We start from the raw sequence: 18,347 nt of genomic DNA, 5'->3' as shown, positions 1-18,347 counted from the left end.
GGTCAGCTGCGATCAGATCTAGACCCATTTTTTGCTACCCGTGTAATGTATGGGTAATCTCAAGCCAGAGGTTCAGCCTTGCTGAAAAGTTCTTTCTTAAAGACTGGTCACATGCCTTTGTACTGAATTTTTGAGTTCTGCTTCTTAGGTTACATCAGAAGATGTGAACTCAAGTATCAAGACCTTTTTCTGTCCCAATGAGACCTACAACGACATGGCCACGCTCTTCTTCAACCCGCAGGAGTCTGCCATCCTGCAGCTCTTCCACCAGGATGGTGAGGGTCTTTGCTTCAGCCCAGTCCTGGCTGGTTGGTTTCTTCTGCAGGGAGCGATTTATTATTCCTCGGCCCCTTGGTTGGCTCTCAGATACAGCCCAGCTTACCCTTCATTGGAGCAAGAACAGGACTTTTCCCTTTTAATACCAACTCCAAAAAAAGTGGAGGTTTCTGCCTCCAGTGTCGGGAGGTGGGCTGATTGGGGTGTGGAAGGGCCTGGTAGGAGCTGAGGGTCTGGTCAGCCTTGGCAGGCACCTGGTGGTGGGACTCAGGGCGCTTCTTGCCTTGCAGGTACTTTCAGCCCCATCACCTTGGCCTTGTTCTTTGTCCTCTATTTCCTGCTTGCGTGCTGGACGTATGGCATATCTGTGCCAAGTGGCCTTTTTGTGCCTTCTCTGCTGTGCGGGGCGGCTTTTGGACGTTTAGTTGCCAATGTCCTAAAAAGGTATAATGCGTGTGCCAGCGCGGGCCCATGTGTACCTGTGCGCAGGTGTGCAAACCTTAGGCTCCCCCCACCATCTACCACTGTGATTCTAAGCTTCAGTCTCGGTTTCCTTCTTCAACAGCTATATTGGATTGAGCCACATCTATTCGGGGACCTTTGCCCTGATCGGTGCTGCGGCTTTCTTGGGTGGGGTCGTCCGGATGACCATCAGCCTCACAGTCATCCTGATTGAGTCCACCAACGAAATCACCTATGGGCTTCCCATTATGATCACCCTGATGGTGAGCTCCTCCTTCCTAGGCCTCTTAGAGGTTCAGGGTGAAGTTCACACACAAGTGTATGTTTTCAGTCCTTGCTTTGCATTCCAGGTGGCCAAATGGACCGGGGACTTTTTCAACAAGGGCATTTATGATATCCATGTGGGCCTACGGGGAGTGCCCCTTCTGGAGTGGGAGACAGAGGTGGAAATGGACAAGTAAGGCCATGATCCCCTTCTTGTCCTCGTTTCCAAATGTATATGCTCTAGGGCCTAAGGAATGTTTGTGTCAGGATGGGAAACAGTCAGCTTTGGAACAGTAGCAAATTGTTCCTGGGTTAGAAGAAGGCTCAACAAGCAGTGACAGACGTATATGTCGCCAAATGAGTATGACTCGGTTTGACCTCTGTGCTGTAATCTGCCAGCCTCTGGTCTGAAGGGGTCTTCACATGTATTTTTTAAAACTCTGGTGGTATAATGAGTAGCTCGATGGTAGTACGTGGCACATGCATGGAGTGCAGAAGTGGCCAACTCCCGGGCGAGCTGGTGGGGGGCACGTGGCAAGGGGGCATCTGTATTGAGCTGAGGGATGCGGAAAGGCCAGCCCATTTGACAACAAGGGGAGGGGCATCCCAGTCAGAGGGAGCAGCATGTATGAGTGGGGCGGAGCTGCAAAGGAAAGCATCGGGTTTAAGGGCCCACTGGAGACGGTCCAGGACAGGGGCCCCAAGGGCTCAGGCATGGCCCCCTCGCGGCTTGCCCCCAGGGAGCCGTGGGCTCTGTTGTGAGGCTGGACGGCTTCCCCCTCCCTCCCCAGACTGCGGGCCAGCGACGTCATGGAGCCCAACCTGACCTACGTCTACCCGCACACCCGCATCCAGAGTTTGGTCAGCATCCTGCGCACCACGGTCCATCACGCCTTCCCGGTGGTCACAGAGAACCGGGGCAACGAGAAGGAGTTCATGAAGGGCAACCAGCTTATCAGTAACAACATCAAGTTCAAGGTAGGAGAACGGTTCCAGGGGAAAGGCGGGCAAGGAGACTTGCAGTGATCTAGTGCTTGCCATGCACCTGTCAAGGGGTGGACTTGGTTCCCCTTGTGGAAAATCAGCATGTTGATTTCAGGATCCACGACCGTGAACACGGACTGGACAGCACCTACAGACTTTACAGGCTAGCAAAACGTGCGTTCGTTCTTGCTAGCAGGCATGTGGTCGTAACCTGCAGGCTTTGTTATTCGTTATTTACCGAGTGCAAGTTGAATGAGGGTTCTAGAGTTGCCAAAAACAGACATGGACTCTGACCCATTTAAGCAAGAAAAAGATCCATTGGGAGCACCAGGACTGACCGGAAAGCTGAAGAGCCAGACTGGAGCGGTGCCAGGGTGCAAGTGCCAGGGGTTAATGGTGCTCCCTAGGGTCCCAGGAGGGATTGGCACCAGCCCTTCTCCACCCTTGGGTTATTCTAGGTTCAGACTCCAGAGAAACTGAGGGTCTGATTGCCTTCTGGGTCATGTGCCCATCCCTTGGCTTTGGTGGCTGGGGTTGGGGGGCACTTGGGTTGACCCATCCTGGTCACCAGGACAGGGAGGTTGGGCCGGCAAAACCTGGGGGTCTCCACCCAAGTCATGCGACTCCAAGAAACCTCTTTGAACTCTAAGTCCCTGAGCCCCCGAGAAGATGCCTTGCAATTCCTATGTCGAGATGTGCTTCTGACCCTCACTGTCAGCCACAGTTGGTGCTGCTGTGTTGGGAGGCCCGCGCGCAGCACTTCCTGCCTCCCGTCCACAGAAATCCAGCATCCTCACCCGAGCCGGTGAGCAGCGCAAACGGAGCCAGTCGATGAAATCCTACCCTTCAAGTGAGCTGCGGAACATGTGCGACGACCACATGGCCTCCGAAGAGCCGGCCGAGAAGGAGGACCTCCTCCAGCAGATGCTGGAGAGACGGTGAGCGGGGAGGCTGCCGCGGGACCGGCGAGCTGCTCCTCTGCGAGGGGCGCCAGTGCCTTCTGAGGCTCTGGAAGGAGTCAGCCCTTGGCTCAGAGGGGCTCAGAGGTTATCGCCCGTCTCCCGGGTTCGTGGGAATTGGAAAGTAGGCTGGGGATGTGGGCGAGGAGTGATCCTGCTGAGGGTACACTAGGCAGTGTCTGGTTTTTGTGTAACAGATACACTCCCTACCCCAACCTCTACCCCGACCAGTCCCCGAGTGAAGACTGGACCATGGAGGAGCGCTTCCGCCCTTTGACCTTCCACGGCCTGATCCTTCGGTCACAGCTTGTCACACTGCTCGTCCGAGGAGTCTGTTATTCTGAAAGCCAGTCAGTAAGTCTTGCTTCTTGTTAGCATTGGGATTGTCGAAGGTACAGAGGTGATAGGAACAACTCCCTGTACTCTAGGGAGAGAACAGAGGGGTTTCTGGGTGTTCACATGTAAACGGGGGGCTGTCGAGTAAGCAGTGTAGGCCTCCCAGCTCCCTCTGCTGCAGTCTGCGTCTCCTGGTCAGTTTTCATTCAGTCTCTGGACCAGTTCTCAAGCGTCCTGCTTGTCTGTGGCCTTACAGTATTGAAACTTTAATACAATTTCTGTATTTTAACTTCTGCTATAAATGAACTTCTTTACATGTGTTATTGGAAGAAGTCCAATTCTTTCCATGAATTCTATTGTAGTTTTCTTTTTTCCCTTTTGTTGTTGTCGCAATAAGCAGGAGAGGCTGGGGTCTGCTGTTCAAAGTGGGGCCTCGCCGCCTGAGACCCACTCACCCCACACACTCAGCTCTTAAAAAGGAGACTGAAAAGTTGTCAGAGGCCCGGGTTGGGGGCTGGCCCTCAGTTAACAGGAGGCGGAGCGGGAAGGGCCCAGGGTGGGCTGGCCGGGCCAGGGCTGGTCTGTGGGGAGGACCAGCCTGGCTGGACCAGCTACACCTGGCCTGATAGAGTGCCAGGCATTGGGTGCTGCTCGGCAGGTGGCAGACAGGTGACACAGAGAACGTCGTGCTCCAGGTAGTGCGCGCAGAGTGGTGTTGGGGTGGAAGGTGAGGGTGGGGAGAGCAGTGCCCAGCACCTGTGACCCCATGCTTGGCCCACAGCCCTGGGAGGGTTAGCAGCAGTGGAGAGCGGGGGGAGATGCAGAAGGCTTGGGATGGAGAAATAGTAACAAAGCTCCTGTGGACCGGCACTTTCCTCCCTGAAACTTGAAAATAACCCATTTCCATTCAACAGATGAAGAAAGGGAAGTTGAGTGAGCTTAGGAAACTTGGCCAGAGTCCACAGCTGGGAATTGGCCCACAGTCAGGGTGTCTTGACTCCAAAGCACCTGCTGCTGGCATCTGCCACCCATGCCTCCCTCAGCAGGGCTGGGACTGGGGGGGATGCAGACATAAAGGGGAAAGGGCCTAAATATGGCCCCCCCAGTCATGCTCCAGGTACAACGCCGGTGTCCTGGTTGGAATTGCAGAGTGCCAGCCAGCCACGCCTTTCTTATGCTGAGATGGCCGAGGATTACCCACGGTATCCTGATATCCATGACCTGGATCTGACGCTGCTGAACCCCCGGATGATTGTGGTGAGAAGGGCTGTCCCTGGGACCAGGGCACCAGGAAAGGAGGCCAGCAGCACTTTCCTGTCTGGGATGTGACTGAGGCCTCTTCTGAGCTCTCCTTGTCTGATCCTGGCAGTCACATCAGCCTTGAATAACTTGAGTTTGTCTCTTCTCTGCAGGATGTCACCCCATACATGAACCCTTCACCCTTTACCGTTTCACCCAATGCGCACGTCTCCCAGGTCTTCAATCTCTTTAGGACGATGGGCCTGCGGCACTTGCCGGTGGTGAACGCCGTGGGAGAGGTGGGTCTTAGTTCTGGGTGCAGAAAGGAAGACCTCTGTATTTGCAGCTCTGCACCTCGGTTGCCTGTCTACCAGCCTTCTAAAAGGAGTCCTTCCAATGATAGCTCTGTTTTTGAGTTGGGGCTTCTCAGCCAGGAGGAAACATTAGGATCCCACAGGGCCTTTTCTCAAACTAGTTCCCTGCTGGGTCTCCCCCATTTAGAGCCAGGGAGGAAGTGGGTGCATCAGGAGGGGGAGTGGTCAGGTGGCCTTGGTCCTTTTGAAAACCCTTCCAGGTGGTTGGCCTCTGCCCTGCCTTTCTCTCTGGTGGTTGGGCTCTGCGCTGCTTGGTCTCCCCTGGTTGGACTCTGCCCTGCTAGGTCTCCCATGTGGTTGGACTCTGCCCTGCTTCATCTCCCCTGCTTGTTCTCCCTCGTTAGGCTCTGTCCTGCCTTTCTCTCTGGTGGTTGGGCTCTGCCCTGCTAGGTCTCCCGTGTGGCCAGGCTATGCCGGCTTAGTTTCCCCTGCTTGTTCTCTATGGTTGGGCTCTGCCCTGCCTTTCTCTCTCGTGGTTGGGCTCTGCCCTGCATATCTGCCCTGTGGTTGGGCTCTGCCCTGCCTGTTTGTTGCAGCCTGACTCCTCTTGACCAGCAGGTGTCGCTAGTGCCCACCATCCCCCTGCTTACCAGTGCTCTTCTTTATTCTTTTTCCTTTTTTATTCGAAACTTTCTTTACCCTTGACCTGTTGCCTCCTGGAGCAGGGTACCTATTCTTGGTGTTCCCCAGTTCCCCACCTGTTAGAGGAATTTGTCACATTAAATGAGAGAATTTAAAGCAAAATACTTGGAGGGTTTAAAAAGGTATAACACCTAGTAATTATTACTGAAAACTTTTCCATATTTTACTTATTTTTAGAACTTTTTTCCTATTGCCCAAATACTGTTTTTTCTTTGTAGAAAAATAAGAAAATATAGATGAGGGAGAAAACCAAAAAGACCCCCCACAAAAAAAAAACCTAAAATCAAACCCTTGTCTTTCCAATCCATGTTAACATTTCAAGTCATTTCAGTCGTCTTTTTTATGCATTTAGAAAGAGATTTTGTATGTCAGACTTTAATGAAAATGGAATCACTGTTCCTCCTGTTTAATAGCCTGATTGCTCACTTATTATATAGAAAATGCCTTTCTATGGCAGAAAATATTTGCCTATGATAATATTTTATCTCCTATATAGCAAGCACACCATAGCAATCACTTATTCACTAATTCTCTATTGTCGGATATTTAAATAATTAAATTTAACTGCAAGGATGTAGACATTGCTCAAGTGGTTGAGTGCCTGCTTCCCCTTTACAAGGTCCCGAGTTCAATTCCCAGTACCTCCTAAAAACAAACAAGCAAAACAAACGAAAAAACCCACTCAGGGGAGTTCAGTGGTTGAGTGCCTACTTCCCACATAAGAGGTCTTGCGTTCAATCCCCGGCCCCGATACCTAAAAAAAAAATTTTTTTTTCACTGCAGTGATCATCCTTTTGAGGCTTTTCGTAGATATTGCCATTGCCAGCTTGCCCCCAGGAGATTATACCTCTTTAAAATAAAATAGCCTCAGTCAGCAGAACCCTGGCATAGCACAGATTGTTTTTACACAGCCTTATTTGTAGTAGATCAAATTGTTTCCTTGAAAGATAACTGCCAGTTACACCGACCAGTTCTGACTCAGTGTATAAGGTTGCTTTGCTGTCTCCCTGCATCAGTGACAAACATGAACCACTATAATGACTGTTAGGTAGCTCTGACAGGTGGGGATTACAAGGTTCAGCAGGGGTCACAACCTCCCAGAAGCCTTCAGGGGCCACAGCTGTTGCACACGTATGTGAAGGAGGCTGGGTGTGATGGAAACCAAGAAAGCTGGAGAGAGCCTGTGTGTGTCCCCTGTTTGAAAAGACATTCAAGTACAGGTTTTAGCTGGCCCAACTAAAACCTTTTCTGGAGCTAAATTTGTCCCATCGGCCTCCAGTTTCCAAACCCTAGTATCTGTTCATCTTTTCTCATCAGAGATGAGGAAGCCTTTGAAATGAGTGTGCCAATCTTCTGTCGTCATTAAAAAGTGTGCATTGAGCTGCAAGTGGATCATTCTCCCTCAGCTTATCAGGGCAATCTGGACGAGCTCTTTGCTCAAGTTCTTGCCAACGCATTTGATCCGGCGGCTGACCTGGGTCTTTTCCTCTTGCCCTAGATCGTTGGGATTATCACCCGGCACAACCTGACGTACGAATTTCTCCAGGCCCGACTGAGGCAGCACTACCAGACCATCTGACGGCCTGCTTGGCCCCATGCTCCTTGGGCCAGCGCTCGCTGCCGGAGCCCCTGCAGAGGCGGCTCACACCCAGCCTGCACAGCTGGCGGGGGCCGTTGCAGGGCGTGAAAGGCTCCCAGTTACCCACTCACTTGGAAAGCCTGGAATCATTGAATGCTTTGCTGGTCCAAGATCTGGGAGATGGTATTGAACCATCAGTTTGGACATCAGTTTGGACTATTCTGACTTTCTCAGCAAGCATCTGCCCATTTCCTGCGCCCATATTTCTACCATCCAGTGTTGGCTCAGGCCTGCCCCAGCTCCCCCTGCCAGTGCCAGGGCCAGAGGTGGCTGTTGGGCCTAAACCACGGAGGTGACATTCAGATGTGTTTTCTGCCCCCTCTTTGCTGCTTTCTTAGAGAACCCAGCTGTTGCCTTAAACCATGGGAGGGCCTTTGGCCAAGGCAAACACTGGAGGGACGCCAGCTGCAAAATTCAGCTAATTACTAAATTTAGGAACTGGTCACTCATCAAACCATCCATGTTTCAGGAAGGCCTTCCTTCACTGAGACTCTTAATAGCTTCTCTGGTTCATTTTAGGGAATATTCTGCTTCCTGGGTGGGAGCAGACAAACCCTTGCTTGCCCCTATGGTTTGAATCTCCTTAGAACTCGCTCCCTCTGGAAGCACAAAACATTAAATCCCAGTAATCGTCTCTGAATGAGAAATCTCTCGAGGAAGGTCAGAGTACATCTCCCCTTAACGTTTCAGCTTTCTCTGCATTTTGCAAATTACTTGTGGCTTCCCACTCACACATCTTTACCTGCTCCATCCCTGGCCCTTTTCACCTCCATGAATCCCTCAACTTTCCTGAACTTTGATCTGTATTTTCCTGGTGAAGCAGCCAGAGCCCAGAGGATGTTGGCATCACCCCCCAAAGCAAATGAAAAGCATGATGGGCACCCCTCTGTAAAATTGCTTCCCTTAGCTTGGAGGCTGATACAGTTGTTAATGAAATGCAAAGGAGTAAGCTCTTGAGCCAGTGACTTATTAAAAGGAATGTGATGTGCCTTTAAAGCCAGAGTGTTGCGAAAAGGCACGTGGTTTATTTGAGGAAGAGGGTGTCAGCCTTTCACGAGTCTCTCCCTTCCCTGCTGGTAGCCACCATCCCCCACTTCCTAGGGGCCCAGAAATGGGTACTTTAGGAAGGTCTGCAGGGTAGATATGCCCCGAGGTGTCAGCTGGAGGCATAGGAGCCCCTCCCCCCACCCCCATTTCTTTCTGTGACTTAGTTTCTCTCCAGGCTGTTTACAATTGGCTCCCTCTGACTTGGCACCCAAGGTGAACGTTTAGGTGTCAGACATTTGTACTTCCTTCTTTCTTTTTTTTTTTTTCCAAAGATTTATTTTTATTTATTTAATCCCCCCCCCCCCGTTGTCTGTTCTCTGTGTCTATTTGCTGCGTCTTGTTTCTTTGTCCGCTTCTGTTGTGTCAGTGGCACGGGAAGTGTGGGCGGCGCCATTCCTCGGCAGGCTGCTCCCCCTCCTTCGCGCTGGGCGGCTCTCCTTATGGGTGCACTCCTTGCGCGTGGGGCTCCCCTATGCGGGGGACACCCCTGTGTAGCACGGCACTCCTTGCGCGCATCAGCACTGCGCATGGGCCAGCTCCACACGGGTCAAGGAGGCCCGGGGCTTGAACCGCAGACCTCCCATGTGGTAGACGGACGCCCTAACCACTGGGCCAAAGTCCGTTTCCCTGTACTTCCTTCTTTCTTCTGCTCTTTCCTCCACATCTTCATTCCATCAAGAAGCCTGTGGCAGAATTGCTTTGGAACTCAAAGCAGCATTCATTTGCATTTAGTTTTAAAACCACAGAAGTTGCCAGGGCCTCTCACTGTCGGCCCTGTGCCGGCTTCCACCACCTTTCAGGCTGGGGTGGGTGCCAGGCTTTGCCACTTCAGGGCTCCAGCTTAGCACACTCGAAGGAGTAATTGCACTGGAGTGAGGAAGCTGCTTCAGGGTCTTGTCCAGCTGCCAGTTACCCCCTCCGTCCCACCCCCATTTTCTTAATGTCTTTGGCAAAAATGACATAACTTCTCAATTTCTCAGCTTCCCTGGATGCACATGCCCTGTGACACAGGGATGATATTCCCAATAAATAGTTTGGGAAATCACAGGGTGATTGTGCTCGGCTAGCTGCCCCTTTTACAGGGGTGTCCCAGGCTTTACCACATTGTTTCTGTCTTTTCTGAAGAAGGAGACCACTTGCCTGAGTCAGGAGAACGGTGTGGCAGGCAGTCTGTCCCAGAAGCTCAGTCCTCCTCTTACTGAACTGGCGGATCGAGGCCCGCGGGAGGACGCTGGCCTGCACAGGCCAGTGTTGAGGGAACTCATCCCTCGGGCGCCTCGTGTTCCATTTCAGTCACCAGATACTCGCTTCCTGTCAGTTCAGCCCAGAAACACACAGTGGAGTACAGCACCCGGTCCCCTGGCCCCCGCGGAGGGCCGCCACGGAGAGCCAGGCCCAGGGGCCCAGGACCCTCTGGAAAAGCACCTCCTGTTTCCTTCCCTCCTCTGTCCTCGACTGCCCTTTCCAGATACATCCAAAGACAACAGTTTCTCCACTTGCAGCTAAAGAACTGCAAGCCCTGCTCCTTGGATTTCTGTCAGTTAAAAACCAGCATTTTCAACACCTTGTCGCCCAGCCCCAGAGCTGGATTTCCATCATCCCCAGTGATGCTGCCCCCAATAAACCAAAAGCCAAAAAGAGAGGGGTCTGGGCTTCGGCAGGCGTGGGTTTCCGTGTTTCCTCCCCGGCTTATGGTTTCAGGTCTCGCCCCACCCCCGCCCAGGCAACTGGGGAAGGGGCCCAAGAGGCTGCTCCCCACTGTGACTTATGGACATGACCTGGCTTAGCTCACGGTTCCCGGCCGGAATGGACCGTCACTTGCTTGACCCAGCCGACCGTATCACATTTTGAGGCAAAATTGGGCAGGGACTTGGTCCTCGCTGACAAGAACGCCTCCGCAAGGGCCACCCTCGGGGGCCCGGGCAGTGTGGCCCCACGGCGCCTGTGGATGGTCACAGCTTCCTGTTTTCTGTTTGCACTGTTTGTACGGTCATGTTAGCTAACTTTGCTGTGTATATAAATTGTATTATTTTTTAATTTGTAAAAATCTATTTTTATTTGAATTTTCGCAACTTGGAAGTTCTCGTCGTAACTGTAACATGTCAGAATAAAATACCTTCATCCTTCTCCATGGAGCTCTTTAGGGTGGTTCTTGATTTTTCATTTATTCCCTCCCTCTTCTGTGCAAAACTGCAAAACTAGAAAGTGCACTCCTACTCAGTACTCCCCTTACATGGCTCTCTCTGTGGGCCTTCGATTCACTCATCTCTACTAGAAGACAAGCTCATTGTGCCTCCCAGCAAAAATCAGCAGGTTACCTCTGTTCTCTTCCTTGACATCTTGCTCACAGATTCTTTCCTCTAAAATCCACCTATTCCCCCCAGCTGCTGCTTCCCATACAATAGATGGAGAAGCCCTTCCGGTTCCTGAGAGCGATGTGTTTAGGAATTTGCCCCACAGATTCCCCTGAGATCCAGCCAGAAGAAATGAAATTGACGCCAGGTCTGTAGATGTTTGGACCTGGTGACTGGCTTCTGTCAGTGCCAGCTGTCACTGCTTTCTGTTAGCTTGCTTTTTGTTTTGCAAGAAATGGGACTGCCTTTGTTCTCTATTTGATTTGCCTCAAATTGCCAATCCACAAGCGGTGGCAACAGTCAATTCCGGCTCCCCCACCTCCAAGTGGCCTCTAAGTCCCCGGGGGCATTTTCTCCAGTTTGAATTTAGCACTTTAAGTCGATTCCGGTGAGAATCCACTGTGCTACAGTGACATCTTCGAGTCCATCCCCTTCATAGGAACACACCCTGCAGGGCCACACCTCGGGGACCAGATTTGGACAAGCTTTTTTCTGTCCCTTTTCTCTGTCCTGTTAGTCATTTTCTGCTTCTTGGTTTTCTGCCCTTCAGTGATTTAAGTGCAAATAAGGAACATTTTTTTTAATTGGAAGTGGTTAGATTCATTTAGAGCTCTTCCTCCCACCCCACTCTCTAATCAATTCTCTAGCCTCCCTTCCCCTTTACAAGGAGCAAATTGTTTTTATTTTCTTTTTTCCCAATTTCTGTGCAAGACCAAGACAATTTGAGCAACATTTATGCAGCATCTACTGCCATGTGCAGCAGGACGGGCCAAGGGGCCTTTCACCCCAAGGAGCTTGCGATCCAGGGCTACAGACACATAACTGGATACCACAGCAAATTGTGTCATAAGAGTTACATACAAAGCACTGCCCAGGGAGAGGGGAGGATCACTTTTTACAGGGTACATGGAGTCAGGGAAGGCTTCAGGGAAGAAGTGGCATTTGAGAAGCCTTGAGGAATGAGTAGCATGTCCTCAAGAGGACTGGATAAAGGGTGTTCCAGGTGGAAGGAGCAGCGTACATAAAGGCACAGAGAAGGGTCGGCCTAAGGGGTGCTGGACTGTGGTAGGATCCGGTGGGGAGAGTGGGGTGTATGAGGATGATGGGTGGGAAAATAGAATACTACTCCCCATTTTAGGTGAACTCACTGCCCGGCATTTTCTGCTGAGGATAGCACCCTTTCAGAAGCAGATACAAAGGAGTTATGTCTTTTCTGGAAGCTCTTCTATTTTCACTAAAATCTGCAAGTCCAGGCCCTTTGGTGTGAATTAGGGAAAATTGGCTACTTTTTACACATGTGTTCTACCCAAAAGGCACATAAAGCAGCACATAAATGGAAGCATAGCAAACATTTCTTTCTTTACTCTGCTCAACTTTTCTGCATAGCACTCTGCCTACTTTTGTTTTCAGAACTAAAAGTGCAACTCACTCAGCTCCTCTCTCAAAATGTATATGAAAATCTAGTTAATTTTATAAATGTCTTTTAAAAAATAACTGCAAAGCACTATGAGAGCAAAAGTTATCTTTTGAATATAAGCTACATTAGATGTAACCAGGGAGTCAGCTCAGATGTTCTCAAGTTTGCTTTTCAATTAAGTGTCCTGGGTGTGAGCAAACCTAATTAAAATAATGCTCTTTAGGTGTCATACTTTTTTTCCAGGACCCCTGACTAAGGCTGAATGACAAGCAGTACAGGTTGAGAACTGTAGTTTGAGGAAAATAATAATTTTAAAAAGAAGGGAGGGCAAGGGAAACAGAGGGATGAAGGAGGAAACGGGGCATTCTCTCTGACAAAGGAGATAATATGACAAGGAATATTGGACTGACTTCTCTTCCCCTGAAAACGAAAGAATCACACCAACCCAAGCCTTTGCCATCTGTCCATGGTGCTGAAGTTTATTCATTTTTTAAACTGCTTTCAGTAACAGGTGAGAGTTTACCCCAAAATTTAATGCATGGGGTGGGAGAGGTGGGGATGCCACAATTAAACCATTTTATCTACATCTAGCATAAAATGTGAGAAATGTTGACAGGAAGTTGCAGGTTGAATAAGGTGTTCATCACAACTCAAGTTGAGAATGAGATGGGACAAGGTTGCATGAGAGACCCCAGGGCTGAAGGTCTCTTGCAGGCTGCCAGGGCCTGGCCCACCTTTTCCTCCCTCGCTGTTATCTTTGGTACTACAAAGAGAACACAGAAACAAGTTTGGCTTGGTGACCTGGCTCTCCTGGAGAAGTCAGTTTAGAATGACAGTGTTAAACCTCTTAACTTGACCCCTGACCCACTACTTCCCAGCTCCACCCCAAACTCCCAGCCTGATGACCCTCTGTGTTTCATAAATTGGTAAAGAACCTACTCACTAGAAGCTAATGAAAGCAGACCTTGTCAATTTCAATTGCTCTTTCACGATCTTGGAACTCTAGGGGAGGTACTGAACTGCCAGCCAGCAGTACAAAGATGATGTGGCTCTGTGAACATTTCAGTTTCCCAGAGCTAGTGGAAGGTGTTGCTTTTTTAGCATTTTCTCAGCATGCTCTAGCTGAGGAGCTGGCATCATCCTGAGGCTCATGGGCCATCCACCAAGTTGGGGCAGAAAATTCAAAGGGAACAAGCTTCTATGCTGGTTCCCTTCCTGCTGAAGTTTCTTTGACAAGAGTGTTCTTTGACAATGCTTGAGTCTCAAAAAAACCCATAATGTCTTCCTTCCCCATCCTGTTGCCCTCTCCATCCACTTACCCGGAAGCTGTTGCACCCCAGTCCACTCTGAGCTCCAATTCTGTCTATCCTGCCCCCGAAGCAGCTGGACCTCCGCAGGCTCCGCGGGGCAGTGAGCAGTGCCCTCAGCTTGTTTTTCAGAAGGGCAGATCTTTCGGAGGAGTCCCAGGGGCCCCGTCCAGTGACACCCCCCTCTCTCTGGGCTGAGTTGAGCTCCCCGGTCCAGGGAGGCACCTCGGGGAGGGGGTTGAGAGCTGCCCCAGCGTCATCATTCTGATCACTTAGTACTTGTGGGGGCATAACCACATCTTCCAAAGGCATCTTCTCCTCCAAATGGTCCAGCAAATTCTTTACAAAGGGAAAATACAGGGAGAGAGCTCACCGACTTATGGAAAATCAACAAGAATGGGCCCAATGTCAGAAACCCCCCTGGTACCAGAATAAACCCCTTTCTTGGCCCTACCTTGAAATCCATCAGGTCTGCGGTGGACACAGGGTTGTACACAGGGTTAGCTCTGCTTTGACCTGGGATCTGAAATGCCAGAAAGAGAAGGACGCCTGCGGTGACGGTGGAGAAGAGGCCCATGCTGGCGTGGGTCGGTGGCCCGAAGCTCGTCGCCTCTCCTCTGGCTTCTCTCCTTCCCTCGTTCGTCCTTTGTCCGTCTCTGTCTCCCAGCTGCCCTGTGCCTCCTCTTTTTATAGCCCCTCCTTCCAGCTCTCTGAGAACGCAAGAGGATGGAACCCTCCCCATTCCATCACTTGCAGCGATAAAGCAGCTGAGTGAGGAGCCAGCAGAAGATGCCCTTTTAAAGTTATCAGCCCAGCAGAGTTTGTCACGGCCCTCAGCCTTGAGCAGCCCCTCCAGCCCCCAGGTCCTCGGCTGCAAGAGCCACATTCTTGCTGATTTGCCTCAAGAGGCTCCCACTTCAAAGGTGTGAGAAGAGCAAAAAAGAATCTTTGGTTATCTCCCAGCGATGCCTCAGGATTCTTTCTCCTGGGCCATGGCACCCATGCAGGAAAACAGAGGGTGGGGGTTGGCCTGCGCCCAGCTCCCCCGGTTTGATTGTGGCTCAGCTGTCAGGGCCTCCAAATAAGGGCGGGAGAGGAGGAAATGGCAGGCAGCCGGCAGCTCAGGATAAATTCGTCCAGATGCTGAGGCTGACTTCACACCTGACTCATCAATGGGAGCGGGCGACCTCCCCCTCTAACGGGGTTGCCCTCTCTCTGGCAGCTCCTCCCAGCAGTCAGGTGAAGAGGGAGTTCTTTTTTAGAGTATTAAATCAGCCGGGAACCAAATGTGATGAATGTCCCAAGAACTCAGCTCCCAAAATAAACACCAAGAAAAGTTTTGGGAACACAGTCCTTCCTCTCCAAACTCTCTCTTCTTCACACCCCCTCCAAACCGTCCCTCCCTGAGTGTTAAGGGAGATGGGAGCTTACAGGATTCCGGGGTTTTCATTTGCTGCATATAGCAGCTGAGATTCTTTGAGTTTGAAGGTATCACGGCCTCCCAGCACCCTTCCCAGGAGAGCTTCGTTGGCAAGTTGGCTGGTGGAATGAGATGGGAGGTCACCATGACGTACAGGCTCCCTGAATGTCCTCCACGCCAGGTTCACAGTGCAGGAACGTGACCGAACCACCTAGAGCTCCATTTGCCTGATCCCTGAAAGAGAAATACTGGACAGCTAGATGGTCTGCATTTAATGAACGTTCCCCGCCCCATTTGCTAAGCACTTGCCTCAACATTAGTCCACCGTTCAACAAAATGTCTGGTTGGCAGGGGAACACTAAATTGGATGGGCTGAGAAATGTAAACTGTAGCCCAAAACAAAGCAGTCACATAAGTCTGTGGAGTCTTAGTTTCCTCATTCATAAAATGAGGAAAATGCAGAAATCCGCTCTGCTCACCCCGCAGGGACTTTTGTGAGGCTCAAACGAGCTCACCACGCACCAAGGCATTGTGAAGGGTGAAGTGCTGCACACTTGCAAGGTGGTTGGGATGGTGGCCCTCACTGATGAGTGATGCCGCACCTGGCGATGGGCTGAGAGCTTCATGTGGATTATTTCATTCTCATCACCACCCCCAGGAAGTGGGTAGTGTTGTTGCCATTTACTGAGGGACAGAACTGAGACTTCAAGAGGGCACATCCTTGCCCAAGGGGCAGAATCAGGACTTGAACCCCGGCTCTGACACTAACACCCAGATTCTTAACCTATTTCAAGTAGATCGCCTGTTTCTGAACAAGCTCTTAGAGATTGAACCCTGTCCTCTCAAAAGACACGTTCAAGTCCCAAGCCCTGGACCTATGAATGTAACTCTATTTGGAAACAGGGCCTTTGAAGATGTGGCTAGTTAGGAAGAGGCAAAACTGGATCGGGGTGGACCCGAATCCACTCTGACTGCTGTCCTTACAGGAACGGGAGATTTGGACACAAGAAGAGAGGAAACAGGTCGTGAAGCCATGAATTGCGGGCAAGCCACCACCAGAGCCCTATACCCTTCAGAGAAAGCACAACCTGTCGACACCTTCCAGACCATGAGACAATAAATCCCTGTTGCTTTAAGCCACCCAGTCTGTGGGACTTGGTGACGCCAGCTCTAGGGAACCAAGGCGCACACTCTGATTACACACACACACACCCACTCAATATTTCTGAGTACCCCTGAGCAGCAGCTCTGCCTTCCCCGTGCCCCGGGGCTGTAGCTCTGTGTCTGACGAGCCTATGTGCTGGGCTGTTCTCTCTGTTTTTAGTCTCAAGGAAAGGGCTCCATCCCAGGACTTGTTTACACAACTAACATGCTTTTATCTACTGTCTGGAAGCTCAGGAAATGTGTGTTAACAGCCAGCTCGGCCCTTGCCAAATCCCTCCCCAGCAGTGCTCACTCCCTGGCTGAGCAGGTTGGACAGGTGGCTCTGCCACGATGAGATGGGAAAGCAAGGCAGAGAGTGATCAGAAGTCACCAGAGGGAAGCGGACTTGGCCCAGTGGTTAGGGCGTCCGTCTACCACATGGGAGGTCTGTGGTTCAAACCCGGAGCCTCCTTGACCCGTGTGGAGCTGGCCCATGCGCAGTGCTGATGCACGCAAGGAGTGCTGTGCCACGCAGGGGTGTCCCCGTGTAGGGGAGCCCCACGCGCAAGGAGTGTGCCCCGTAAGGAGAGTTGCCCAGTGCAAAAGAAAGTTCAGCCTGCCCAGGAATGACACTGCACACACGGAGAGCTGACACAACAAGATGATGCGACAACAACAACAAAAAACACAGATTCCCGTGCAGCTGACAACAACGGAAATGGACAAAGAAGAACATGCAGCAAATGGACACAGAGAACAGACAAGTGGAGCGGAGGGGAGTGGGTGGGGGAAGGGGGGAGAAATTTAAAAAAAAAAAGTCACCAGAGGTGTGCAGGGTGATTTTATTCTAAGACTGAAGGAAAAGGGGGCCTCATCAGCATGCTTGGAGTTTGGGTAACTAACATGGGCCAGCCAAACGCAACTTGAAATCTGAAGTGGGTACAATTCCCAGTCGGAGCTCTGGGGGCATAAATGGTTGTGTCCTGATGAGTCCCTGGAATGCGCGCGCAGCATAATTGCTCAGTCGGCAGGGCTATTATTAGCAAAGGGGAGCCAGCGAGCAGCCCACTGGGGGAACTGACGCTCCTGCAGCATCACACTCCCCGTCTCCTGGAGATGCCCTTCAAAGGGCCTTTGATGCAGGCAAAGACTTCCGGGACGGCATCGTGGCAGGTGGGCTCTGCAGTGGCTCGGCTCCGAGAGCCGCTGCCGCATCTCTGTCTTGAGCCACTTCTGAAGTCTGCGGGCGGCCCAAGGAGAAGCGGAAGTCCCACCCGCGGTTCCAGAAAGAGAATTTCAGAAGTTGCCCCCCTCCTTTTTTTAAAGTCACTTCTCCTCTTTCAGAGTGGAAGTGGAATGAGACATGAGCTTCATTCGCCGAGTTTCTTCTATTAGCCAGGCCTCTATTATTGCTATTTGTTATCACAGGCAAGAGAAAGGGGGTTTGTTTCGCTGCGCTGAAGGCTTTGTGCAGAACCAGCATCGCGCCCTGCTCTAACAGGACGGAGTGAAACACAGAAAACCCTCAAGGCACAGTCCATCACAGACCCCAGAAAGCCTGAAGTGGAAATGACTGGATGTAAAATTCTCTCCATTTCCACCCCCTGCTCAGCTTCGGTGTGCGTATGGAGGAGTTACTATTTAGTGGAGTGTTCAAAAGCCTGTAGGAGTGAGAAAGAAGAGCGAAAGACACAGAATCAGACCCACCTCCCGCCCCCAAGGCTCCTACTAGCTGAAAAATCAGAAGCCTTTATTTCCTTATCTCCAGAAAGAAGTCGTCTTAGTCATATGTTAGTGTTGCATGTGGGTGGGAGAATCCAGGATTTGGGCATCTCCCATTTCTAGCTCAGGGTTTGGTTTCTCACCCTCCAAGAGGTCCCAGCAATGTCACATATGAGCAGAACTGGAAGGAAAAACCATCACATTCATGACATGATTCTGTTAGACCCAAATGGTCTAAAGCAGATACCTCATAGGGGAGAAATTGGGGGCACCCTGTTGCATACTTAAAGATAGGTGTTTCTGACTTTAAAAGCAATGCTCTGTTTCTTTGGTACCATGTGGAAGCCACTGGAGACTGGAAGTTGGAGGCAGGGCTCAAAGCAGAACAAGGAAACAGGAAAAGCTGCTTCCTCAGCTGGATGGTGAGCTCCATGAGTGCCGTGAATCAGACCAGGTTCCCCAGAGAACAAAGTCTGAAGCAAAAACTCACTTGGCAAAATTTTATAGGGGTTCCAATCCAAGGGAAGCTAGAGGAAGGGAAAAAGGAAAGTAAATAGTGTATCAGTTAGTTATTACTGCATAACAAACTACCCCCAAACTTAGCAACATTATACAATCACAGAAGTGACTTCTATCACTTTTTTCCTGCTCCATTCATTAGAAGTGAGTCAAAGGTTCAGCTCACTCAAAGGGAGGGAATCACACCAAGGCCCAGGGATCACTGGGGACAATCACGGAGTCTGCCCACCCCAGGCAGGGAAG

General features: G+C 50.9%; 2 protein-coding genes across 4 annotated transcripts in view; one reads left to right on the top strand and one right to left on the bottom strand.

Moving 5' to 3' along the window:
* CLCN6 (chloride voltage-gated channel 6) overlaps window positions 1-10,353 on the top strand; it is a 37,138-nt gene extending 26,785 nt beyond the window's left edge. For 2 of the 3 annotated variants that reach the window (XM_058304393.1, XM_058304395.2), the window contains 10 exons: window positions 149-275; window positions 567-720; window positions 842-1,001; window positions 1,089-1,195; window positions 1,794-1,980; window positions 2,767-2,924; window positions 3,143-3,299; window positions 4,431-4,538; window positions 4,694-4,819; window positions 7,035-10,353. In XM_058304393.1, coding sequence (XP_058160376.1) covers window positions 149-275; window positions 567-720; window positions 842-1,001; window positions 1,089-1,195; window positions 1,794-1,980; window positions 2,767-2,924; window positions 3,143-3,299; window positions 4,431-4,538; window positions 4,694-4,819; window positions 7,035-7,115 — 1,365 coding nt within the window. In that variant the 3' untranslated portion in view covers window positions 7,116-10,353. The remainder of the gene's footprint in view (window positions 1-148; window positions 276-566; window positions 721-841; window positions 1,002-1,088; window positions 1,196-1,793; window positions 1,981-2,766; window positions 2,925-3,142; window positions 3,300-4,430; window positions 4,539-4,693; window positions 4,820-7,034) is intronic. The other variant, XR_009187321.2, reaches the window with a different exon arrangement.
* A 2,295-nt stretch (window positions 10,354-12,648) lies between these two features.
* NPPA (natriuretic peptide A) lies at window positions 12,649-13,991 on the bottom strand. The gene is made up of 3 exons (XM_004482525.5): window positions 13,755-13,991; window positions 13,313-13,639; window positions 12,649-12,756 (listed from the first exon to the last, which is right to left on the bottom strand). The coding sequence occupies exons 1-3, from the start codon at window positions 13,875-13,877 to the stop codon at window positions 12,745-12,747; spliced, it is 462 nt and encodes a 153-aa protein (XP_004482582.3). The 5' UTR covers window positions 13,878-13,991; the 3' UTR covers window positions 12,649-12,744.
* Between the last annotated feature and the right edge of the window lie 4,356 nt (window positions 13,992-18,347).

The sequence above is a fragment of the Dasypus novemcinctus genome, chromosome 9 (assembly GCF_030445035.2).
Source record: "Dasypus novemcinctus isolate mDasNov1 chromosome 9, mDasNov1.1.hap2, whole genome shotgun sequence".
Lineage (NCBI taxonomy): Eukaryota > Metazoa > Chordata > Mammalia > Cingulata > Dasypodidae > Dasypus > Dasypus novemcinctus.
The sequence above is the reverse complement of the archived record's forward strand: the minus strand, read 5'-3'. Positions and strand labels throughout refer to the sequence as shown.